The following is a 27,640-nucleotide window of genomic DNA, read 5'->3' on the forward strand; positions in this document are numbered from 1 at the left end:
AGTTGCCATTGTCAGAAAAAAAGTGAATGAAATCCATTTAAATTTTGCCAGTAAAATTATATAATGTATAGATTTCGTTGATTTACTGTAGCCATTTTAGGAATCGCTGGATTAATGTAAGCCCTGAGTTTATTATTTATTTAATTCTATTGTTTTTCATAATTAAGTAAATATAAATATACTATAGTCTAGCTGGCTAAACTTGGCAGTTACTGTCTCGGAATGTAGTCTAGCGAGCCGTAGATCGGTGTAGGTACCTACAGGATGTTTTTTTTTTAACCCTTACCCATATTTTGAGCAGGGAATAAGTACGTAGGTTATACTTAGCAATTTTAACAATAGAACCAACCCCGAAATCGCGAACCAAAATGACTGTTTCATGCATTTTGGTTGATCAGACTGATAAGTATCTATGTTTTCTATCCTCCTGAGATTTTTTGAGAGAGATGCGGGGGCATACAAATTATTGTACATATTTCAAAATCTATTCTAAACTTTTATGGAATAACCCTAGTGTTGCGAGTGTCGTTGTCGGCCGATCCGTTTGCTTGTTTGCCTCCTATATCATAAAAAAAAACTAAGGGTTCCAAATTCAAAAACAAAACAACTGATTCTGGGTCTCAGGGGGCTATGGCCATGGGACATCCTTTTTTGTGATCAGAGTTGGTCCCATAACACAAGTTGCTTAGTATGACCTATATACTGACCTCAGTGACCTCGCAAAATTTGGCAAAGGATTAAAACAATAGCCCGAATAGTAATGGATCCACGGGGGCCTAAATTTATCAAATTTCCTACCGATTGGCTTCCATATACGCAGTGGTTGTAGAGCACGTCTCGGACTCGAAAAATATAAGTCTTGAAGCTTTTAGCCCGTCGTAACCTTGAGCAGGGTGTTTTATAACCCTTAGCCACATTTGGATATGCCATTTCTCATCAGCAGTTTACATGTACCTATAGGTACAACACATATTTATGAAAATAAAAGTATAATTTTTTTGAAGTTGTATATTTTTTTCCAAAAAAAAAAAAAAAAAAATATGGTCACTCTACTTGTTTGTTTCGATTCGCGCAATATTAGGTACCATCGCATGCGCCGGATAGCACTTGGAAGATATTGTTTAAAATTGTAGGTAATTATAAAAGAACAGTACTAGTACAGAACAGTAGTAGTAGTGTTAGTTTGATGATGGTTTGATGTCATGTGTCATGATATTCAATCTTCTGGCAAGTGAATGGTAGGCGGCCGTGCGCAACGCAACCCACTGTGTAAATCGCCCTTACATAAAGCTGTGTTTATGAATAATGTCGCGAGATGAGATGACCTACCGAATCTCAGCTCATTTCAGTACGCGAGTCCCGCCGCCATCGCCGCCCGTGTCCGCCGTACGGCAGTCACTGGCCGCGGATGTTATCACACGCTGGTTCCAATTTTGAAATTTAAACTTCACAATGGAATTCGACGCCGACACACGAAAACTCTAAAAAAACAAATGCAGGGGAAAAACTTAAAAGGCAATATTGGAAATAAATTAAAAATTTTACAATGTGATGATTTACTTTAATTATTGCAAAATAAATTAACATAATTGTTGTACAATGGCAACAATAATCCGTGTTTTTTACGAATTTTTAATGAGGCGAATTTTTTTGGTAAGTACATTTTTAATATTTTGTAACATTTTCTGTTAATGCACACTATGGCAAAAAATAAATATTAGTAATATAGTAGTAATACCTACATAACATAAGGTACTTACATAAGGTTCATGTAGGCATGTCAGGTAAATATATGGTCTAGTGTTAATTTTCCACTAATGCGTGAAGTTAGTTAGTAAATAACTTCGTTAACTAAATCAAAAACTCGCAACATATCAGACTACAGACTTGTGAATTGGTCATCTTTCCAAGAATCGCACGGTGACGCCAGCGACCTTTCCCAGTGTTCACTCACGCATACATTACCACATCAGTACACACATTATAATAACAACATCCTATAAAAGCGGCAATGTATAATGCATTATTGCGAAAGAACGTGTTCCTAAGTAACTGGGGGATGTCTAAGCGTGAACGAATAGTTTGGTTGAATTCTACTAAAGGCGGCACGTACGGAATGATCAGATTTAGGTAGTTTGATTTGAATTGTTTTACTGAAAAAGGCAAGTTATTATCAAGCCTGTACGAGTACGTTAAAATTTTTATTATAATTTGATTCGATTGTCACTGTTTAATGAAACGATGAGGAAATAAATAAAATTAAGTATACATTCTCGTAATTGCATAGGTACCTAATTACCTTTATTTATTAGCCTAATGCTAAAAAACAGGACTAACTTTAAAAAAGTTACTATATCTCAAAAAAAAAAAATGAAATTTTCATTGAGGGTAAATTTGCTAAATCTTGTAGTTGTAGCCCATCAGCTGTTCTATAAGCCCTTATAAGTCTTGGCGTTGGATAAGTTGTCTTCTTAAGTTAATTTTCTATTAAAAGCTGTAACGCCGAAATGCGTAGGTAATCCAATAGAATAGAGCAAAGAAGCGTGATGAATTGTTTGTAGATACATAGTTACATAGCCAGAGCCACATATACTTCCTTTTGGTAGCTATACCTACCAGCCCTGACCCTTATTACCAACCACTAGAGTTCACCACTGAAAAATATCACAGGCTTGTGGAGAATCACTGTGTGTCGTATATCAACCTATTAATCAATTACAGTAAACTGGCAGTTGACTACTAAGGCGCTGCCAATGTGTTAGGATACTAATAAGGCTTGAATTACGTGAGATAAGAGCTTAGGCGTTATCATTGTAATTATCACGTACAACAGCATTAACCTTTGATAATTATATAATGCTTAACGGTAAAAAGGCCAATCAAATTATGTAGATCCAAAAAAGCGTTTTGATGAATTAATTCCCAGCAAGCTAGAAATCATTTTAATACCTTCATTAGGTCCTAAATTAGTATAATAATACGAGTTTGCTCCATCCCAGTAGGTGTGGATAAATTTTTGGAAGGAACCCACCGTCAAAATCAATGTACTACCAGCAAGGTTGTTGTGGAATGTGGATCAGACACTGGTAAAAAAAAATGATTTTAACACGCTTTTACAAAAAAAGAAATTCAAAGTGGCGGCCATTTTTTACAATCCTAGACTATGAACTCATATTAAGGTATCTTTCGGATCCTCAGTCAATTTTTATCACGATTAGAGCAAATTTTCCGTCGGACGTACCGTTTTTGAAATACAAGCAAAAAACTAAAAAAGAGCACAATAATTTCCACAACTCCTGGAAAGGACCAAACTCGGATTACGCTAATTTAGAACCAAATGAAAGTATTACTAAGACGATTTCCAGCTAGCTGGGAATTAATTCCTGGAAAAAAACGAATTTGATTGGCCTAAAACCTCTTACAGGTTACAGGTTTACTTTGCATATTATGTGTATCAAATTTATTTAAAGAAGTACATATTTAAATTTTGTATATTCAGCGCGTGTTATTTTATGATATAAGAGACAAACGAGCAGACAGGTAAGCGGTTACCGTTGCCCATAGATACCCGGAACACCAGAGGGGTTGTAAGTGCGTCGCCGCCATTTAAGATGGGAGTACGCTCTTCAATTTCAAATATACATGATAGGTACTAAATGTCTCATTTACTCAATCTGATTGCGTTGTTTTTGGATCTAGATATAGTGCAGGTGAGAAACTCCGAGATTTATAACCACTTAACCAGACATCGTAAGTTTTATAGCATTTATGGTGCAGCGGAGTGGTGTTAACGGAATTGGTATAGATAATTCCAAGTTCCAACTGAAATGTTAAATTAAGGTTAATATTTTTTAACGTAATTAAAGCTAATTAATCATTAGGGTTGAAATTGTTTATACCAATTCCGTTAACACCACTCCGCTGCACCGAAAATGCTATGAAATTTACGATGTCTGTTAATAAAAAACCGGGCAAGTGCGAGTCGGACTCGCGCACGAAGGGTTCCGTACCATAATGCAAAAAAAAACAAAAAAAAAAGCAAAAAAAAAAAACGGTCACCCATCCAAATACTGACCACTCCCGACGTTGCTTAACTTTGGTCAAAAATCACGTTTGTTGTATGGGAGCCCCATTTAAATCTTTATTTTATTCTGTTTTTAGTATTTGTTGTTATAGCGGCAACAGAAATACATCATCTGTGAAAATTTCAACTGTCTAGCTATCACAGTTCGTGAGATACAGCCTGGTTACAGACGGACGGACGGACGGACGGACGGACGGACGGACGGACAGCGAAGTCTTAGTAATAGGGTCCCGTTTTACCCTTTGGGTACGGAACCCTAAAAAGTAAATAAATATAATGATCCTTTATTTTCTTAATACGCCTCCACAGCGGATCAGCGGAAGTTGTATAGTTGTTATGGATCATTAATTGTCTAGCAGTTATTAATAAGGTAAATATAGATCTACCTACTTTGCGAGTAGAGCGACTAATATAGGCACAGAATCGTAAAATGAATCGTTAGACCAGCTGTTTACAAGCGTTCGTGATTAAGTTGTAAATCCCCGAAATAGCCGCTGGTTCATTTATTTCTATTTGTTTCAAAGACATGTAGGAGGCCTAGAATAGAATAAAATCATGAGTCAGTAGATTTTATTATAGGACATAAAACACATTGTGTTACTCCCATCATACATTATATGATCATTTATCAAATTATCGTCATGATTTGAGAATCTTCCGAGCCTGGTGGAAGCGTAAAGTGGTTTTTAATTCATTCAACACGCGCCGTCTAATATGGACCAAGTAGGAGCGATATGAGTGACGATACCCATATAGCTATATGACTACATATGACAGCCGAATTCAGCCGATATCTTGAGACTACTTATAGTAGTATACCCTATAATGGCGGTGGAACCGGTAATGGGACAAAAAACCACAAATCCTCTAAAATAAGTATCTAAATGTAGTTTATAAACACTGGCTATATTTTATCATAAATAAGAGTCCTAGCGCTGTTTCAGTTTGAATTTTTATTAAATTCGGTTATTTTTCAAGAAATTGGCGTCAACCCAAAAGTTGTCGTGTCACTGAAAAAAAATACCACTAAGAATTCTTAACAACTTCGCTAAAAGAGGTGATTTAATTTATTTAAATTTAATTAATTAGTACTTGATGAAAACTAGAATGTGTTTTGTTGATTGCATTTACCATGAGATAAGGTATACAACCTATACCAGCAGTATACCTATGTTGTGTCTCCACAGATGTAAAAAAATAGTGGTATTTTTGGCCCAATCCCATTATAGGAGCTGTAAAACTGCATACCTCCTATGATGGGACAATTTACATAATGATGCTTCCCATGCCATAATTTCATTTTTAAACAATACAGAAGTCAAATGTTACGAAATATGTCAACCAGGAGGTATGCTCGGACTATATCAATTAATATCGTTTTTTCCAAACTTTTATTTAACTTGCCCTGTTAGTTAGTGTGGGTCAAATCTTGGTAGCTGAATTTGAGCTACTTTCCGATTTCCGATCGAGTTGAAATTTTGTATACGTAATTAAGTATGCAAATCGGATGATAATGCATTATTATGATAACATGGACCTGATCTGATGATGGAGACAGGAGGTGGCCATGGGAACTCTGCGATAAACGCTAACTAATTGTGTTTGGGTAACATATTAGAATTGTCTCGATGGGTCTAATACAATAATAATTGGCTGTGGAAAGAAAAATACATTCAGCGATAAAAGCTTATACCAAAAATTGATTTTTTTGCCATAACTTATTCCCTATTTCAATATTTTATACTGATAGAGCAATGTCCATTATAGGGGGCCCATTACTGGATCCACGTCCATTACCGGGGTTCCATTACTGGAGCTTTGGTGTCCATGACTGGAGAAAAAAAACATAGTTTTAATTTGTTAAGTATGTGGAAACTCATTGCAGTATCTTTGATACAATACGCCTGAAACATGAAAAACGGATAGGACATTCAGCTTTTAACAGCTTAGCGGGTAGACCATTTACATGTACCAGGAAACTATCACAAATACTAAAAATTTCCTCTTAAATGTCCCATGACTGGTGCTGTTACCTTACTTACTTATAATTTGATAATATAGAATACAGGGTGATTATGGCCATGGTGTTTATAATGTTAGGATAAGTATGATATTATTATAAATTCCTCTGAACAACATTGGTGTAAATTTTGAAACCCAAAAATAATTTGATACATTCAAACTTTCATTTAAACTAAATATAGGTACCTCGTTACCTACTTAATTTAATTCTTGGTACAACGCGCGTGGTATTACTTAGTGGTAGATAGTAGGTATGTAGATAGCTACATACTATATTTCGTTTAAATACCTAAATTGGTTTGCTTACATCTTTTATTTTACCTTCAAAGCACAATGATTATTAGAACCAACTAGATCTTTTTGAAGACTAGAATCTTCCTTTGCGTTTAAATACCCATTGTCAGAAACACCCGGTAGTGTGTAATAGTTCCTGCCATTAAACTTCATGAATATTGTACAGTTGACATCAAAGACATGTTTACATTTTTCGCCTTATTGCAAAGGAGGAAGGTGCAAAAGTGTAAACATATCTTTGACGTCGACTGTACACAAAACTGGGTCACCTGGGATTAGTCTGCTTTCAGAAACAAAGCTTGTATGTTTACTTTTACGAAGTTAAAAGTTTATGACTACAGATTTTAACCGATAGTGACCGATATACATTTTTATTGCAACCTACAATGGCTATAAGTATAATGCATTAATATAAAGCAATATTTGTTTCTATATTTTTTTTTTGCAAAATGTTAAGTCGAAACGACTAAGTGCCACTTGCACCATACCACTAACCCGGGGTTAACCAGTTAAACCATTAACCCAGTGTCAAATTGTACTGGTAACCATGGTTACTCTAATAGGTTGAATCAGTTAACCCCGGGTTAGTGAATGGTGCAAGTGGCCCTAAGTAATTATCATAAATATGTACAGATTACTTACATCGAGGCTAAAATGAGACAAGTTTATGATAAAACGGGGTTACTTTGAACCATCACTGTATTTCTTTGTGGGATTGATTAATTTCGATATATACGTAGTTGTACGTAACTACCTACTACACAAATTTATTTTAAGATTCTGGAGGCAAGTAAAGGATCTAAAAGTTTTGTAACTTTCATGGAAATCTACCTTCATAATCCGATGCATAGAGATTTTTGCTTTTAAACTAACAATAAAAGATTTTAACACTCAACTGAAAGAGGCGTCCGTTCAAAAATGAGCTTGTCAAAAATGCAATCACCGGCCGCCAACAGTCCGCGCAGCGCAGCCGTCGACGCATGTAAATGAAAATGATACTGTAGCACGTCCCAGCTATTAATTAATGCGAGAACACTCCAGATCCGCTGTCATCGACTCGCATCGGCTCTATTTAGTTGTTCAATGGAGCTGCTTTCAAAGGCGGTGCATAGAGAATGTAGTAACGCACAGCCTGAATAGTGTCTGTCTGAAGTACGCTGTTATACTTGTATACGCCAGCTTATATTTCAAGACGTCGCTATTAAAGGGAGGTGGGCAGCGCCCGAGTTAAATTTTCGATTCGATTTCCTTAATTTCATATAGAGCGAAAATTTCTGTATCCGTAGTAGGTATATTCGGAACTTGAACTAGTGAGATTGCTATATGGTATATATATAGGTATATGAATTGTATTGTCTTTATTAAACCAAGGGTTACTTATTAAGATCAAACTTCTATTTCACAGTTAGGTACAGAAACAATTAAGGGACTGCTTCCACGATATGGTTAAAAACGCTTACATAATGTACACTCCATAGAAAAATTTAACTGAAAATATGAAATATTGGTTTCGGCCAACCTCACCTTAATATATTTTATGCTCTTTGATTTAGTCACTTGGCCTATTCATAGATGAAGTTAAAAGGGATAGAAGCTGCTTTGTTTGAGGATAGAATGGCTTAAGCATCGATGAATAAATCGTTGTATGTATATTTATTATTAGTGGTTAATTTCACGCTTACGTACACTACACAGTACATTAATGCGTCTTATAGCACGTAATTAATGTAACTTTAAATTATAGTTACTACCTATACTTAGGTTATAGTTGCTAAACTACCAACCGAACAGTGCAGCTATTCACTAAATTACCAAATGTGCGATGTGCGATTGTGCATAATTTGAATTCGGATTACAAGCGGGGAATGTAATGGGTATTCGGTTTCGTCTCGTGAAATCTATGGGATTGCCTCTGCCTAATAATAGGTATGCTTATTCCTATTCAATTGATTTGATGTTTGTTCCAAGTATTGGGGGGGTAAAATATTTCGACGGTAACATTTTAAATTATCTTTGTTCCTAATAGCCCCGAGGCAAAAAATTTAAATATCCAGCTATTTATTCATCTCAAATCTATATACTGCATATATAAGTACCTTAGGTACCTAATACCTACCTAATTTTACTCTACGTGTCCTCACCTTTGCTCCGGAAAGTTGCTACAATAATATGTATCTTCTTATTTAGGGTCTTATCCTCGAATATACATTTGACGTACTAAAATTATAACAAAAAATGCATTGGATACGTGTGAGCGCGACATAGATATTTCAATTTAATTGGTGTTACATTGCTGTTAAATTTACGTCTCTGAAAACAGCACAGATTGACATGCATAGTGTAGCATTACCTTCGGATACCTCCTTCCTTTTTCTGCGTGCTATATTCCAATTCCAGCAATTAGCTTTCCACGTCCGATCATTCTGACTTGCTTATTATGTCTGCGATCACATTACGATACTTCGTGAATTATATCTGAAATTTACAGATGTTAATAAGACTCTCGAAGTCCTTATCAACCCTCGGGATACATGGGAAGAGACTGGGACTTCTGCCTGGCTTACTTTGGGCTATTATTTCTATGACTTTCAATATGCAATGCGGCCCTAAGCCACCTCAATACATACCTTTAGGTTTTTCCAATTATTTTATGTAATCTTAGGAGAATTTCATTAATTTTAATGGTGAAAATTCCGGGATTCTTTCATTGTTTACATTTTGCAAGATGATTGACGTAACCCGTCAATCACTCTTCAACTGTTCGGATTTCACCACTAAAAAGGCTAGTCTGTATATTTTCGGCAAAGGTTATTCTAAATTTCGTTACAAATAATAACTGGTACTCAACTAATTTTAAATTTCAAATTATGTAATTCTAGTTCTTAAGTTCACCTATATAAGCGGTACAACCGACATTCTGACTCCAGTTTGTCGCCAGCTCTCTTCTGAGTAGATTCTAAATTAAGGGTCCGTGCGGGGCCAAGTGAGGCCCCGCACCTTCAAGAAACCCTCCTCTTCCTGGCGTAACTTCTTAACATAAATACCACAACTATAAAATACGAACAACGTGCGCCCCTTGAAGTCGTTAAGCCTCCCAGATTTGGTGGCCCTCGCTGCGCGCCCGTGTGCGCCCTCCTTGACGCCGCGCGCCTGTGCGCGCCCTCCTTGACGCCGCGTGCCTGTGCGCGCCCTCCTTGACGCCGCGTGCCTGTGCGCGCCCTCCTTGACGCCGCGTGCCTGTGCGCGCCCTCCTTGACGCCGCGTGCCCGTGCGTACCCTCCTTGACGCCGCGCGCCTGTGCGCGCCCTCCTTGACGCCGCGTGCCTCTGCGCGCCCTCCTTGACGCCGCGTGCCTGTGCGCGCCCTCCTTGACGCCGCGCGCCTCTGCGCGCCCTGCTTGACGCCGCGCGCCTGTGCGCGCCCTCCTTGACGCCGCGCGCCTGTACGCGCCCTGCTTGACGCCGCGCGCCTGTGCGCGCCCTTCTAGTTACCACGCGCCTAAACGCGTGAACGCGTTTCTCCAGGCGCCGCATCCCGGAGCATCGGTCTACCTACTACGCTACCACCGCTACCCTGTGTTACTGGACGATCCTAAATCTCAGAAGTGCCATATTGACCCACCCATACAAACCTGGAAAATAAACGTTACCTACCCCTGAGTCCTTACTTTTATCACTTCTCCCCTTCTCCAACCTTCAACCTTCCAGCTGCTCAGTTGCGTGCTCTACCAATCCCACTGGCTGAGCACGTAACGCGACAGTTTTGGCGCCCAACGGTAAATATCTTCCAGGTCTTGAGCTCTCACAAAATTCCAAATTAAAGACACCATCCGCGTCTATAAATTTTTAATCTTTCGGCCTAATTTTCTTAAACTAAATTTTCTCTTACTCTATTAGTCAATATGGCACGTCCTATCAAATACGCTAATTTAAACAAAGCAGAATTAGAATATGAGGTTCGTATTAGACTGGAAGAACCCAAGGATAACTTAGCTACCTTAAAAAAGCAGGCAGAGGTCCTAGGACAAGCCCAACCTGCATCGGAGGTACTTCATTCCATTATTCCTCCCGAAGAAGAATTTGATCAGATCGAGACCTGTCTTAACTTCGTGCAAACGAAAATTGAGTTACTCCAAGCCAAGCCTTCACTATACGCAACTAAAAGGTTAGAATCGTTTATTAATCATTTATATCATAGACTTCAGCGCATTGATCTAGATCATGACTCTCCTTTCGTAGATAATCTTAATAGTTTCTTTGAAAAGTTTAAATCCTTAGAGAATAGATATGAAAGCCTACTATTTGAATCTGCAGAATCTACCCCTCAGATTTCCCCACACCCTACCGAACCCCAGACCTCGACATCATCAATGGCTATCCCCTTAACTTCCCCTGACTCCCATCAACTAAACCCCCCTCTCAACCAACAAACCTTCCAAATTGTCTCCCCCCCGAATACAATCTCTGAACTTAGAAAACTTGCCTATAATGGTAATTCCTGCCCCAAATCCTTCCTCCAGAAGATAGAGGAATTCAGCACCTCTCGTAACCTTAAAAAACAACGTCTAGCCGAGCTAGTCTTCGAAATCTTCACCGATAAAGCCCTTCATTGGATACGCTTCCAAAAAATCCGTAAACCAGACCTTTCCTGGGACGATATTTCTAACTTACTAGTTAGAGATTTCGGAAATACGGACTACGATCATAAACTTCTAACCGCTATTCACGCTAGAACTCAAGGCGAAAACGAAGCGATCGTTATCTACATTTCCATTATGCATGGCATGTTCTCTCGCCTTAATAAACAACTGCCAGAATCTGAACAACTGGCAATTCTCCTTAGAAATATACGTCCTTCTTACTCAGTCTTTGTTGCACTCAACAAAATCAACTCTATTGATGACCTCCTAGCGGCATGCCAAAATTATGAACACATTTTGAACAGAGACCGTAACTTCAAAGAACCCAAACCAGCTGTAGACCAACTGGCTTCGGAATTCAACTACATGGCTACCCCATCAAGTTCTAAATCCTCCTCTAACTTTAATTCTAGACCTACATTCAACCTAGATGCAAGACCTAGCAGGTATAACTTTCCAAAACAAGTAAATACCATTCATAACAAATTTACTTCTAATCTTTTCTGTGTCCGATGTCGTAGCAATGGACATTCCCTTAGCACTTGTAAACAACCCCACTATCCTATTTGCTTCAAATGTGGCCTAAAGGGTCACAAGACCCCTGATTGCCCTAAATGCAATCCCACAAATAAACCCCCTTCAAAAAACGAACCCAGCACGACTTAGATAAAGCCAATTACTTTGATGCAAGTGATTGGAAAGACTGGCTGTCCTATCTGCGTAACTTCTTTACTGTCTATAAAATTTCTTCGGTTCTCTACGAAGAAGAACAAGATGGTGACAGACCATTCTTGACATTCACTGTAGATAACATTCCCTTCTCTGGCTTACTAGACAGTGGCAGTTCATTGACCATTCTGGGCAATAACTCCCATTTCGGCCTTCTAAAAATGGGTTACCCTCTATCTAAGTCGTGCCCAGCTTCAGTTTCTATAGCAAACAAAAAAAAACTACATTCACATGGTCATATGGACTTACTCATGACCTTCAACAATAAAACACACGCCATAAGAGCTCACGTATTCCCAGAAATACATCCCTCTATAATTCTCGGTGTAGACTTCTGGAAAGCTTTTAATCTTATACCTGATATACTAAAACCTAACTTTCTCAGCAATCTACATTGCAATACTATTACACTTGAGCAAGGAAAAATTTTTACCTTTGAAGCTTTAAGTACTGAACAGAAAAACATCGCTACGGATATAATCACTCGCTTTCGGCAGATCTCTTTTGAGGAAAAGGGCGAACTCGGAAGAACTCAACTGATTTGTCACAAGATTGACACCGGTGACTCCCCACCAATTAAGCAACGCTGCTATCGACTCTCCCCTGAGAAACAAAAGGCCCTGATCAACGAAGTGGACAAGATGCTTGCCTGGAAAGTAATCGAGCCCTGCGAGAGCCCTTGGCTATCACCAGTAATCATAACACCTAAGAAGAACGGTGAGTGGCGTTTTTGTGTAGATAGTAGGAAACTGAACTCTATCACTCGTCGTGATGCTTACAGCCTCCCCTTCATGAACGAGATCTTGGACCACCTGCGAGAAGCTAAATACCTGTCTAGCATCGACATCGCTAAAGCATTTTGGGAAGTTCCACTGCATCCTCCAGACAGAGATAAAACCGCATTCTATGTCCCCGGCAGAGGAATGTACCGTTTTGTGGTCATGCCTTTTGGCCTCACTAATGCTCCTGCGACACAACAAAGACTTATGGACACACTGTTTACTCCGGAATTCGAACACAAGGTATTTTGCTACTTGGACGACATCGTCATCGTATCTAAAACCTTCGACGAACATATCTGCCTTCTACTTAAAGTTCTCGAGAAACTAACCTACGCTGGCCTAACAATTAACTTCGAAAAAAGTCAATTCTTCAAAAAGGAACTCAAATACTTGGGATTCATCGTCGATGAACAAGGCTTAAGAGCTGATCCTGATAAGGTTCGTGCAATATTAGACTACCCTACACCAACTACGAAGAAAGAAATCAGAAGATTCCATGGCACCTGCAGCTGGTTTAGAAGATTCATACCCAACTTTAGCACTATAGCAGCCCCACTAAACAAACTAGCAGCTACGGGTAAGAACGCTCCAAAATTCCATTGGACCCTTGAAGCTAACACAGCTTTCTTAAAACTCAAAGAACTCTTGGCTACAACACCCGTCCTTGCCTGCCCTAATTTTGAAGAACCCTTCGCCGTCCATTGTGATGCCTCAAACTACGGAATCGGGGCGATTCTGACACAAAAACACGAAGACAAAGAAGCTGTCATTGCATATATGAGCAAGACCCTGAACAAACACGAACAAAACTACTCAACCACAGAACGAGAGACCTTAGCCGTCATATCTGCACTGGAACACTGGAGATGCTATCTCGACAACGGCCGACAGTTTACAGTATACACCGATCATGCTGCCCTCAAATGGTTCTTAAATTTATCTAATCCTTCAGGAAGACTTGCCAGGTGGACCCTCAGACTTTCAACCTTCAACTTCATTTTAAAACACAAACATGGTAAGGATAATGTCGTCCCTGACTTTCTATCACGCTCCAATAACAAAGACTCAGATCCCTACCATGTAGCACCTATAGTGCAAGAAAATCAACATAGAAATAACGACGAGGAGTTATATAATAGACTTATTTCAGATTGCCAAAACAATCCCGACAGTTACCCAAACTACAACTTCAGAAACAACAAACTTCTCCGCCGAATGAACAATCAAGACTCTTTATCAGATGACTTCATTTGGAAAGAAGTTCCACCTCCTGCTGAAAGAAAATCGCTGATGGAAAAATTCCATGGACTCCCGTCAGAACCTCACTTGGGAACCTTCAAGACATACAAGAAACTCTCACAACACTACTACTGGACAGGCATGTTTAAAGATGTAGCTAAACTTATATCTACATGTGAAACATGTCTATCCTACAAACACTCGAATCATTCACCCTATGGTCCTATGGGCAAGCCAAAAATTTGCTCACGACCCTTCCAATGCATATCCCTTGACCTTCTAGGCCCGTTACCCATGACTAGAAAAAGAAATCAATACATACTAGTTATAAACTGTTACTTTACTAAATACTCCATAATCTTTCCTTTAAAGCGTGCTCGAGCTTCAGAAATAATCTATTACCTAGAAAACCTCGTATTTTTAGTTTTTGGAGTTCCACAGACTCTAATCATGGACAACGGACCTCAATTCCGTTCACGTGAGTTCCACAACTTAATCAATAAATATAAAATACCTTTCGCAAACTTTAATCCCCATTACTGTCCGCAGGTCAACCCAACAGAAAGGTATAATAAAACCATTATTACCGCCTTGGCATCCCTGGTTGGTGAAGATCACAGATCATGGGACAATCACCTCCCTACAATCCAGGCAGCCATGAATAACTCGACAAATCTAGTAACTGGCTACACGCCTTCATTCCTGGTCTTCGGTCGCGAAACTATTCCTTGTGGTTCTATTTATTCACACTGTCAAAATCTTGACGAAATAGTGTTCCTCCCTAGAGACATTTACGCCAACAACCTGGCCCTCCTATCCCCAATTTTCGACAAAGTTCAAGTCGCCTTATTCAAGGCACACTCTAAAAACAGCAACAGATACGACCTAAGAAAATCTTTTAAAGAATTTGAGGTCGGCGACATAATTTGGAGGAAAAATTACGTCCTCAGCAATGCTGGCAACTACTTTAGTGCCAAACTTGCCCCTAGATATATAAAATGTAGAGTTATACAAAAACTCTCACCTCTTGTCTATATACTTGAAGATTCTAATGGGTCCAGAAGTAAATGGCACATTAAGGACTTCAAAACGTAATTTTTATTAAGATAATTAGTTTTAATTTAATACTTATTTTCAACTAGTATATTCATAACTTCATCTTAGGCTTAATTTTACTTCTTATTTCATTTTTCCAGGCATCTAATATGCTTCAGCCTGCGACTGGACCGTAGTGTCTCGCACGGCATCTTTTCTTTTCCAGAGTGGTTCTCCATTCTAAAAATAAAAAAGACATCTACCTTAATGGTCCAACTAATGGTCCCTTACTCGTTAGGTCTACCCCTACTAAAACTCTTAATAGGTTCTAACCCTATTCTATACTCTCGTCGGCTCTAAACCGACTAGAGCTTGTACATAGACCCTATCATCCTTCTCGTGGAGCGGTTGACTACTCCCTAAAAAAAAGCCTTAGGTCATTGGGAGATTTTCCTTAGGAGTGTGAGTCATCGAAAGTGAACCACAGCCCCTTACTCATGTGAGAGACGAATAATTGTGCGATAATTGAAAGAGAAGTATGATTGAGCAGGAAATTCTCTATTTTACTATGTTCCACAGCACCTTCATCTCATACCTTGCACGAATACTTAACTAATTAATAATTTTAACACTCTTAGCATGCTCCCTCATAATTAATACTAAACAAAAATAAAATAAAAAAAAAACTTTGCCTTAATAAGACTACGTCAAAGTTTTTTTTTCCGAGGTTTTTGGGGTAATGTAGCATTACCTTCGGATACCTCCTTCCTTTTTCTGCGTGCTATATTCCAATTCCAGCAATTAGCTTTCCACGTCCGATCATTCTGACTTGCTTATTATGTCTGCGATCACATTACGATACTTCGTGAATTATATCTGAAATTTACAGATGTTAATAAGACTCTCGAAGTCCTTATCAACCCTCGGGATACATGGGAAGAGACTGGGACTTCTGCCTGGCTTACTTTGGGCTATTATTTCTATGACTTTCAATATGCAATGCGGCCCTAAGCCACCTCAATACATACCTTTAGGTTTTTCCAATTATTTTATGTAATCTTAGGAGAATTTCATTAATTTTAATGGTGAAAATTCCGGGATTCTTTCATTGTTTACATTTTGCAAGATGATTGACGTAACCCGTCAATCACTCTTCAACTGTTCGGATTTCACCACTAAAAAGGCTAGTCTGTATATTTTCGGCAAAGGTTATTCTAAATTTCGTTACAAATAATAACTGGTACTCAACTAATTTTAAATTTCAAATTATGTAGTTCTAGTTCTTAAGTTCACCTATATAAGCGGTACAACCGACATTCTGACTCCAGTTTGTCGCCAGCTCTCTTCTGAGTAGATTCTAAATTAAGGGTCCGTGCGGGGCCAAGTGAGGCCCCGCACCTTCAAGAAACCCTCCTCTTCCTGGCGTAACTTCTTAACATAAATACCACAACTATAAAATACGAACAACGTGCGCCCCTTGAAGTCGTTAAGCCTCCCAGATTTGGTGGCCCTCGCTGCGCGCCCGTGTGCGCCCTCCTTGACGCCGCGCGCCTGTGCGCGCCCTCCTTGACGCCGCGTGCCTGTGCGCGCCCTCCTTGACGCCGCGTGCCTGTGCGCGCCCTCCTTGACGCCGCGTGCCTGTGCGCGCCCTCCTTGACGCCGCGTGCCTGTGCGCGCCCTCCTTGACGCCGCGCGCCTGTGCGCGCCCTCCTTGACGCCGCGTGCCTCTGCGCGCCCTCCTTGACGCCGCGTGCCTGTGCGCGCCCTCCTTGACGCCGCGCGCCTCTGCGCGCCCTGCTTGACGCCGCGCGCCTGTGCGCGCCCTCCTTGACGCCGCGCGCCTGTACGCGCCCTGCTTGACGCCGCGCGCCTGTGCGCGCCCTTCTAGTTACCACGCGCCTAAACGCGTGAACGCGTTTCTCCAGGCGCCGCATCCCGGAGCATCGGTCTACCTACTACGCTACCACCGCTACCCTGTGTTACTGGACGATCCTAAATCTCAGAAGTGCCATATTGACCCACCCATACAAACCTGGAAAATAAACGTTACCTACCCCTGAGTCCTTACTTTTATCACTTCTCCCCTTCTCCAACCTTCAACCTTCCAGCTGCTCAGTTGCGTGCTCTACCAACTCATTGGCAGAGTACGTAACGCGACAATAGTTAATGGAAAGAAAACAGTCATTACCGGTGTAGACGTGCGCGCCGGTAGAAAAAAATCGGGCGGCGGCGCGCCACGAAAAAAACCACGGCGGCGGCGTAACGCCGGCGGCGTGGGATTTTCAACTTTTCAATATACGTATAATGAAAAACCAAGATTAACTCTAAATCAACAAGGGAAAAAATCTCAAAAAAAACTGTGTTACATCGTTTTTTTGGTTTATTGTAGAAAAAAAATCATGAAAAAAAAAACTAATTATAATGTTGAAAAAAACATATGTCAAGTATGTTGGACGTTGCTATGATCGGTGTAAAAAAAAAAGATATGCCGCGTAATGAGAATACGTCCAGTATTTTGGACACGCCGAGTATAGAGTACCTACCTACTGTATGTGTATAAGGGTTTTTTTAGTCCAGTTCATATTTTTTTAAATAAATATAGAATAATTGCATTTTTTAATTAGAAATACACTTACTGATAATGTCAACTTATGTAATGAATTTAAGTAAGTAAGTGAAACCTATTATTTTTATATTTTTGCAATAACTTCATATCTCGTAGGTGGTAAAATTTTACCAGTCATTGACGTAATTTATTTCACATTAAATCTAACTTAGCGGGGTATCCTAGGAAGCAGTCACATCTGAGCAATGGTTTTTACAATAATGCATGCACTTTTATCTAAATTTTCGTAATAAATTTCTCAAATGAAATCGGGTCTGTCTCTTGATGAAAACATACACCACATCCACAGGAAAAAAAAAACCATAAAAATATATTTTTTTAATCTAGTCCAACATATTGGACTTAGCAAAAGTGCCGTTTAATCGACAACGGGCAAAATAATGGACATTACACCTTTTACACTTGTTTTTACCTATAAACACAAAACAGTTTTATGTAAATCATATTGCCACGTAAAAAACAGACCAGTTAGTAACCTATTACACGTTTTAACGCTGCTTAATACTGTCATATAAAAAAAATGAAATAAAGGGAAAATGTCAGTCCGTCGGATGCTTCCTTGCAAGTTCTGCGTTCTGTAGGACTATGACAAAAAGATTATGTTCACACTGGTTTCCAATATTTTCTTACTTACTTAAAAATAACACAGTATATCATTCAAGTAGTAGTAGTCGTAGTTTCCTGGTAGTGTAAGTACGCTACCAGGGGAAAGTAACGCTATGCTATATGTGGTGCAGAATTTTTTTCTTGGGATGTCCAGTATAGGTGACGTTATCGATTTAAGGGTTAAAATAAATCAAGCAATGAATTTAAAAAAAACGGAACAGTCGGAACGCTAAAGGTAGGCACGTTGCACGTGCTTTATATCCATTGATTTTAAATTTGTACCCTCTTGCGGGTTATGTCTCGGCGCGAATTTTAGACTACCGGCGGCGGCGGCGGCGCGCTGTCTCCTTATGGCGGCGGCGCGCCGCGGCGGCGCGCACGTCTATACCGGTGTACTGTTGCTCGCTATTATTTCTATTACTACACGACACGTAACGTTCGGTTCGTCTAGGATCAGTAATAGCAGGGTGACACGACTGACATGGACTTTTTGTTTGTTCCAGATATCATGGATCTCACTAGTCATTTACGTGTTTTATACCACTTTTACGTTTTACCAAACTAGTCGCCAGTTTTACTATTTACGACAAATATTAGGGGTAAGTTGCTTAGACTTGTTTATGTACAGGCGGCTCTAAGCGCCTGTGACGCTTTGATCTCGGACTCTCTAGAACACAAATGACTAATGTAATATTTTGCCTATATCTCTTTTAGTCTACATCGCAAACGGTCTAGAACACAAAATGACCACATATAGGTAGGTTAGGTTCGTTAGTTATCTTTTAATGGCCGAAGGCCAAACCGCACAGAAATAGGAGCCCCGCGGCAGCGGGGCTCCGTCGACATCGCTAACGTAAAGATAAACCGACGAAGTGTAGGTAAATAAAGGTCTAAATAATTGTAGTCATTTTGTGTTCTATTAGACCGTTTGCGATGTAGACTAAAAGGGATATAGGCAAAATATTACACTAGTCATTTTGTGTTCTAGATAGTCCGAGACCAACCCCCTGTGGCTAGCTTGAAAAGGCGCACACTAAAGAGTAATATACAAGTTTGAATTACCTTCGCAAGATGCGCCGTACATCGCCTGTCCATAAAAAAAGTCCTTAAAACACATCTCTATCCACTATCCCTCAGGGGGAAACTCTTTACTTCATACTCACCGCAGCTTCTTTGTTTTTAGATCGGTCTATGTATTTCCCGTGGGACTGCAACGGTTCTAAATATATGTTGTGCACTCGTTTTACTTCCCTTGTGCAAGAAGCTCAACCAAGTTCTTTATCGAATTTTGTCGGAACTTTGGCCGGGACTTTTCTTTTTCTGGCTGGAAAAAGCGAAGAGTTTTCACATGTCCGTTGCGATAACCCTTGTTGTGTTTGCTGGTGAGTATCGTAATGTATATATGTACCTATTTAATACATTGCTACAGAGGTCAGGAATTAATGAATACCTCGATTGACTGCTTTGCTTTCGTTCGTCCGTTTTTTCAATCAAGAATCTGCGGCATTGCGGCCTAGGCCGGTAATGTAGAGAGCGTTTCCATCTTCCAACCTAATCAACCTTTTCGGGCGCTGCAAATTGTGACGGCTAAATTGATCCTAGCTGATAGAGTCTGTGCGGAAAGAGAAGAGTCGTGGAATGTATGGGGCCCAATACTACAATACTATTCTCTTTCCGCACAGACTCTAATCTAGCTGGGTTTGAGAATAGGAATAAAAATCCGAATGCATTTCCGTCGTCTTAATTTAATTCGCGGTGACCGAAACGCCTCGTTTCATCGTCAATTATCACAACATTATGGACAATTATTTCATCGCATATTGAGGAAACATAGCTTGACTATTGTACGTATGGTATCAATGTCAACAAGTCCGAAATATCAATAAATACGCGCGAGCTACATCAAAGCCGTTCTGTTACATCGGACATCCGTGCATATGCATAATTGACGGTGTAATAAGGCAAGTATGCATGCAACGCGCTTGATTTATACACATGTACCTACATAAAATTCCTGTTGCCCGGAATGCATCAATACCGTCCCATAAATTCATAGTAGGCGTGCAGTTAACGCGGCTTGCTTTCACAAAGCGATACAGCCCTAAATCACTTTAGAGCTAAAAGGCCCCGGTCTGGGAGCACCATTAAGTTCTTGAGACGGGGCTAATGGTGGGCACCTAGCTGCTTAGAATTTCGAGCTAGTTTTGCTGTTAAGTTTCGTTGGAAGGTGTAAGTATAGATTTCGTGATATAAGTAAGTTGGTACTGCAGTGTGACTACTAAATAATGTGCCGTTGTTGTGAAGAACACACAATTGACAGTTTGCTCAGTCGTTATAAAGTGGGGTGACGGGTGACTATAAGAATTAAAAAAAAAACATGAGTGATTACGATTAACATATGTTTGTGTAGAAACGAACAATTTTAATGTGATTACTTACGGTTAAAAAGTCAGCACTCATAAAAATAAACGACGTAAAATAATTGCCAAAATCACCCCGTTATTAGTTACAAAGCCGCCTCATTTATTGCACGTAGCATTTTGGGAACAGTAAATAGTGTTTATTAACATTTTTGTTAATCTTGAGTTGAACGTGATAGTCCTTTTCTTTTTAGGGTTCCGTACCCAAAGGGTAAAACGGGACCCTATTACTAAGACTTCGCTGTCCGTCCGTCCGTCCGTCCGTCCGTCCGTCCGTCTGTCTGTCACCAGGCTGTATCTCACGAACCGTGATAGCTAGACAGTTGAAATTTTCACAGATGATGTATTTCTGTTGCCGCTATAACAACAAATACTAAAAACAGAATAAAATAAAGATTTAAATGGGGCTCCCATACAACAAACGTGATTTTTGACCAAAGTTAAGCAACGTCGGGAGTGGTCAGTACTTGGATGGGTGACCGTTTTTTTTTTGCTTTTTTTTTTCGTTTTTTTTTGCATTATGGTACGGAACCCTTCGTGCGCGAGTCCGACTCGCACTTGCCCGGTTTTTTCTTAATAATATTTTGTGTTAATGTAGAAAATATCCCATTCAGTTAGATTTATTCCTCCGGGAATATTTACTAAACACTATGCAGTTGCTTATTGTTTGTTGTTTTTGCTTCTGGAGAAGGACAATTACTGAACAACACAACAATGCATCAAAAAACTTCCTGTTTGTCCATTAAGTTGAAAATAAACTTTCAGTCATACATTCCATTTCCCACTTCGCGAACCTGTGGAGCTTCTCGCGGAACTACGACCGGAGACGGAAGGAAATTAACTTCGCGAGCTACAAGAATGAGGTTAGTGCTTTGCCTTAAACTTAAGGTTTGCTTCCAGTTTCAGAAATTGGTAGTGTACTATTAGAAGTATTAGAACAAATTAAATTATTTTCAGAAAATATTTTAATTTGTTTTTATTTCAAGCAGAAACAACTATATAAATTGTAAACTGAAATAAATGTCATAAACTATGACATTTATTTCAGTTTATAATTGGTAGTGTGTTAAATAAAGGGACATTGCAGAATACTTTGTCATGGACGTGACGTATATGGTAGCTCCATTAATAACCAGCAGAAATCTGGATTATACTTAGGTACCGTTGAATTTAAAGCTGAATTATCAAACGTTATCATGTCAAATCGATATTTGGCTTCTTAGCTTTATCAGAAGTGTTAAAAAAATAGCGTGAACGTACCCGTACCTTTTCTGGAACGCCCCTTTTGTGTGATATGAGTAGGTATAGGTAGATAGTTACTTTTTGAAAGAATAATTGTAACAAAAAATTTGAATCCGGTAATTAAATAGCAAAAGATACTAAACTACTGGAGAATATTATCTCCTGCCTGCGACTTCATCTTCATGGGATGATGACGATAATTGATAAAAACTATCATACTATCCCCATACCAAATTTCATCAAAATCGGTTGAGCGGTTTCAGCGTGAAGAGGTAACATATAGATAGGTAGGTACTATAAGTGATTATATCTATGTTTTCAAAGTGCGTATTCTAAATTAAGTTCTTACGCATGAATGGATAAATCAGCTGTTCATAAGATTAGCGATCGTAAATACGGCCCGTTTACTGATCCGTTGAATGATTGATTAAGTAAACAGTCTTTCAAATAGATAAATTGAACCATCATGATTCAGCTTTGCGCTCACAGCTTAACACATCATTAGAATACGTTAGTATACTACATTCAAGCATGGACTTGAGAATACACGGACACCACGTCGCTACGACAAAACGATGATTTCATAACGCGCCGATTTTCTTATAAAGTAAGGACGCTAAGTATCAAGAATTTCGTACATTGACCCGCTATTTCCTATCTCTATCGCACGCGCATTCGCGCATAATTATTGCTGTCCTGCTCGCCCAGTGGCATTGACCAACAGCATCATCACAGCAATCCCGCCAAGTCAAGCAAAACAAAGACCTTTTCTCGAAGCCATTCGGTCATTTTCAACGTCCTGTAATTTTGCGCTGTATAATTATGTGGCTGCGATAGAGATAGGAAATAGCGGGTCAACGTACGAAATTCTACGTGCTTAGAATCCTTACTTTATTTAGGTGCGATACGCATACAGTTACACCGAGGGCAAGGGCTGAGCGGTAAATGGATCAAACCCGATAAATAAGCGTCAACATAGAGAGATCAAACCCGTGTAAGCGAAATTTTCGTGTTAACGTAACGAGTTCAATCGAACGCAATGTATCGCAAAACGCATGCAACTATTATAGGTGACGTATGTTGAATTCCTTATGAAATCATATCCAGCATCCCTGTCTCAGCGCGGAGTCAGTGCTTTCTTAAGCCTCCTCCACACTCGTGCGCGAATCGCGGCACAAAGCCGCGAACGCGAGTGTGGAGTCCTGAACGCAGACCTGCGAAATCGACTCCACACTCGCGTTCGCGGCTTCGCCCGCGATTTACGCGCATAGTCTGGAGGGGGCTTTAGGTCCATGCATAAACCGACCCTATTAGGTCGCGTAATCACACCCGAATAAGCAAAAGACCCCTTATTATGCCTATTGTGTAGCCGTCATGCCCATGTCACGTGTCCCGTGATTATGTCCAGGTGGATGGATCGGAAAACCTTAAGTTTTGTGCTAATAGGTAGAGTATGTAATTATAATCGAGATAAATGTATTACGAAAACAAGATCTTTTTTTCTGCAGAAGCCAATAAAAGAGTTAAACTATGAACTTATGAAGTTTTAGGTATAGACTTTATCAACTAAAACAAGTCTAGTAGGTACAAATCATTTATATTTAGCTCTCGCAACTGATTTGTAATACCATACTTCGTGGCGTGATTTTGTTTCGCGACGATGGACTTTCAATAGAGCCGTGATCGACACAAGCCGAATTATACGTTTGAAAAGTTATAAATTTGGTACAGCTATCCGTAACTGGACTGTCACAAGTCGCTGCCCCAATATTACAGGGTTCTATGTTTCACTTTTATCGAACTGAAATTTGAACATTGTCATAGTGACATTAAGTCGAATTTCAACTATCTTGAAAATGTAACATAGAACCCTGTAATATTGAGGCAGCGAAGTCACAAACTCTATAAATAAGGAGATAGTACGATAGTCCTAAGATAGTTCGTTACATTCTTCAAACTTATTTCCATTGGTGTGATTCCAGAACCCCCTTTTCCTGCTAATGAGCCCAGCAGGCCTAACTGGTGCGGCCATGCTGGCCATTACCGTCTCCATGGGTCTGACGTCGCTACGAGTGGTACGAAGGCGCCTCTACAACTGGTTTTGGTATACGCACCAGCTCTACTTGCCATTTATGGCTCTGCTGATAGTTCATCCGCTAAGGTAAGCTTGTTTATCAGGTGTAGAGTTACAATATTGGCAGCATATTGTTTATGTACATTGGTGGCTCTACCATGTTTTCTGGTGGACGCAGGACGCCCCAGTTCTACTTGCCGTATGTTTTGTTGTTGTACTTATATAGAATTACAACATTACAACCCTATGCGTCGACATTAAGTTGTTATGTGGTACCTGCCGCGGCGACTTTACAGTGTGGTCTTGAGTACTTAGGACTTAGGTAGGCAGACTACTCACATCGTCACATCACTCAATATTTGAGATATTCACTCTATGCCTTATTAAACACACGCTTCCACTTGAACACTTGAGCCTAGTGGCAATCTTAGTGTTCAACCAAACTTCTTACAAATAGTGACTAATAGATGTCTTATCTTTATAAGAATCTACTACTGTAGATTTATTATTATTTATTTTTATAAGTATTGTTACTTTCACGTGACACACATACCAAAGTTTTTAAGTTACACATTATTCAATGATCGTGGCAATCAATGCCTACAGTCGAATTATTCGAACGTTCGTTAACGCCTGTCGTCAACCATGTGTCCATATATGAAATCCTCTTACGTAATGCCATGACCTTAATAAAGGCTTATTTCATAATTTTAACTGGATTCTATAGCTGTGTTACAATTAACAGAGAGATCAAACACTCTTACTCTTCTCTAATTCTTAATAAATTGATTTACAACACCACCTTAATACAACACCTTATTGTAACATACATGTAGCTTTATAATGAAAAACTATTTGATATAGTGCTTCTATGCCGAAATAGTCAGCTCTGTTTAACGTTTTTACTTTTCAGTAAATTATTTATTGAATGTTTCTCTGCAGCACTTAGTGTTGAGTTTATGTTTGAACATTCTCAGTGATATCACTTTTGTTTTCAGCGGCGTGCTGAAAAGGGAGTTGCTACCAGAAGAAAGACTGAATTATGACTATGAAACTAATAATACGCATAACTCCTCCGGGGATTCTCCTGTTTTCGTTCCTATACAATCAAAGGTGAGTGTTGTTGAAAAGTGTATTTACTTTGGAAGTCGCTGTAGATACTTTTTAGTAGTTCGTCATAGCTACGAATAAAATGCCAATGTAAGTAATACCCCAGACACTATAGTGTCCAATACTATCGCTGGCATCTACATATTCTACATGTAACTATTACAACTTGTTAAGGAGTACAAGAAATTGTACAACACTCTAAGATCCGCACACACTAACATTCAACTTTTGCACGTGTTTTTTTATATGTCGCGCCGCTCACGAATGCGGTGGCGTATTAGTAATAGTATGTTGGTTGCCTTAAATTATGCCTGTCACTATGCCGTTTATAATGCTTTCAACTAATCAAATTATTAACTGCACCTAGTTCATTTCCTGCCATTGCAGTAAATCGGTCTTTGGAACTATTTCGGTCAAATTAGTTACGGTTTTCAATAATAGCTCGTCCCACGGACTTCGGAGCAGCGTTGTTAGTCCTTTTGCTTATCAAACGCCTTAACGCAATCACTGCCAATGTTTTCGTAGCGCTACGCTCGTAGCCGATCCCAGCGTTTTCCCGCTTTGCAAAGGAAAGCAACCATGAACAGAACCCGCGTAAATCGGTGACCTGAAGGCGGACGTAAATAAATAAATTACTACATAAAAAAACGTAAATAAATAAATTTTATACAACGGGGCCACACTTTTGTGCTCTTCAAGGAATAGGAATAGAAGCGTTAGACATGATGGTGCTTCCTACCGCGCCTCCCATTAAACTTATTCATCAATGACCTCGTTTAGTTATAATGACGAATCAATCAACAATGCCATTTATCTGTTGTATTTCGGCATTGGGATTTATAATAGGCTATACTATAATGTCTAATTTGAAAATGCCCTTCAAGCCCACAGCCAAATAAATGTTTGATTTATAGTAGGTATATAAAAATGGGTTAGAAATTTTCAATTAACATTACTAAAGCCGTAAATAGTAAAATTACTTATGTTTACTTGTAGACCTGTAACTTTATTACAACCCTCGTACGCCTAGAAAAGTATTCTAGGTGCGTGCTAGGTAAAATTAAGGTAATGGAAAGGGAAATGTTTGGAAACCTAGTTCCTAATAGCTTTTCGTCTGGGTTTCTTTCTACCACTTAGGGGTTGTGCACAAATCACGGAGGTGTTTTCGGCTACTTTTTGATCCCCCCTCCCCCCTGGTGATATTTCGTGAGGTATTTGGCTACCCCCCTACCCCCATACAACCTCACGTGTATTTTTTTGTTTTTTTTTCATTCGACCTAATTTTAAGAAAAATTGTATTGTATATAGAAAATCTTGTTTATTTTTTAAATTAGTTAAATAGACTCGCTATTTTGAAGTGCAGAGTGAAGATTTATGTTTAACGAAATCGAGAAAAAGTATCTACTCATGTGGTAGGTATTTTTTTCAGTTTCGTTCATTGTAGAAAAATACACGTGAGGTTTCCTTATACCCCCCCCCTCCCTCAACGTGATCTATCGTGATTTTTTCGTGACCCCCCCGCCCCCTATCGAACCTCGCGTGCTTTGTGCACAATCCCTTACGGAAGTTTTTGGCCTAATATTCTTAGTTGCTGAACTAACTCGAGCTTAAGCCTCGACGCAGTTTCCGATAATACACAAGTTTTGTTGTAATTTAGAACTATTGAGTTAGTACGTATGTATTTATACTAGCTACCGGCGGCGCCAACGCTACGAGTAGCTCTTTTCTCTCCCGTCTGTCGACCTAGGGTGTGTCAAGCTTAGAATAAATTTAAAAGGGGAATAAATACTGTTTTGTCCATTTGTCCAAGACAGTAATTTTTCCACTTTTTAATTTATTCTAAGCTCAATAGCATCGTTTGCAGACGTTTCTGCTTGTTAAAAATTAAAACTAGGTTGTGTCCTCAGATTTGAACAGCGTGCACTGAGGCCACTCGTTTGCATTTGTTTAAGGGTGGTATTCCATCTGTCCAATATCTTGGTCCAATGTCATTGCGTCTCACTCTCTCATTAAGCAAAATGTGCGCCAAAATACACTTGGACAAAGAAATTGGCCAGGTGGAATACCACTCTAACATGACGTCATTGACGTCCATGTTAGAGATCCCTTTCGATCATCCACTACGTTTGAACACTATGAGTTTAACAAAATAATGATATATGACACCATTACATACTAGTTAGTTAAAAAAAAAATTTTTTGTATAAAGCTTTTCTATTTCAATTTCAGACTTGGATTTGGATGGCCTTTCCTCTTTCGTGTTTTTTCCTTGATCACCTGTGGCGGGTTTTGTCCAGAAACCGAGCGAGAGTGGACATTATACAGGTGAGTCATAAAATAATGTCTACATTGCATATTGTTTGGAAGTAGGACCGCTGATATTAGGGCCACTTACGCGTTCCTGGGTTAGCTAACTACCTCGGGTTCGGGGTTAACCGTCTATACAGGGTTAAACTGTACTGTATAAAGGTTAATACAGAATTAGTTGGCTACTGGAACGCGGAAGTGGCCCATAGCGGGTTAGGGATGTGTGTGAAAGTAAATGGCTCCTTTCCGCACATTTGGCCGTCATTGTCTATTTGGTGCTGACTATCTATGGAAAATCCTAACTCATCCTGCCGTGAAATAATCGCATTTGCTAATTGATCGATGTATTGCAGAATATCGTTCGTGTAAAATTGTTTAATTTCATAGAGTTAGACCAAGATAAGTCTGCAACGATTTTGATAGCACACGCA

General features: G+C 39.4%; 1 protein-coding gene across 1 annotated transcript in view; it reads left to right on the forward strand.

The window, feature by feature from the left end:
- The first annotated feature begins 1,282 nt into the window (after positions 1-1,282).
- Positions 1,283-27,640, forward strand: part of LOC134792704 (NADPH oxidase 4-like) — a 36,813-nt gene continuing 10,455 nt past the window's right edge. Inside the window, exons 1-7 of the mRNA XM_063763999.1 lie at positions 1,283-1,653; positions 18,560-18,655; positions 19,240-19,438; positions 21,242-21,339; positions 23,701-23,879; positions 24,791-24,905; positions 27,132-27,227. Coding sequence (XP_063620069.1) covers positions 1,600-1,653; positions 18,560-18,655; positions 19,240-19,438; positions 21,242-21,339; positions 23,701-23,879; positions 24,791-24,905; positions 27,132-27,227 — 837 coding nt within the window. The 5' untranslated portion in view covers positions 1,283-1,599. The remainder of the gene's footprint in view (positions 1,654-18,559; positions 18,656-19,239; positions 19,439-21,241; positions 21,340-23,700; positions 23,880-24,790; positions 24,906-27,131; positions 27,228-27,640) is intronic.

The sequence above is a fragment of the Cydia splendana genome, chromosome 8 (assembly GCF_910591565.1).
Source record: "Cydia splendana chromosome 8, ilCydSple1.2, whole genome shotgun sequence".
NCBI classification, from domain to species: Eukaryota; Metazoa; Arthropoda; class Insecta; order Lepidoptera; family Tortricidae; genus Cydia; species Cydia splendana.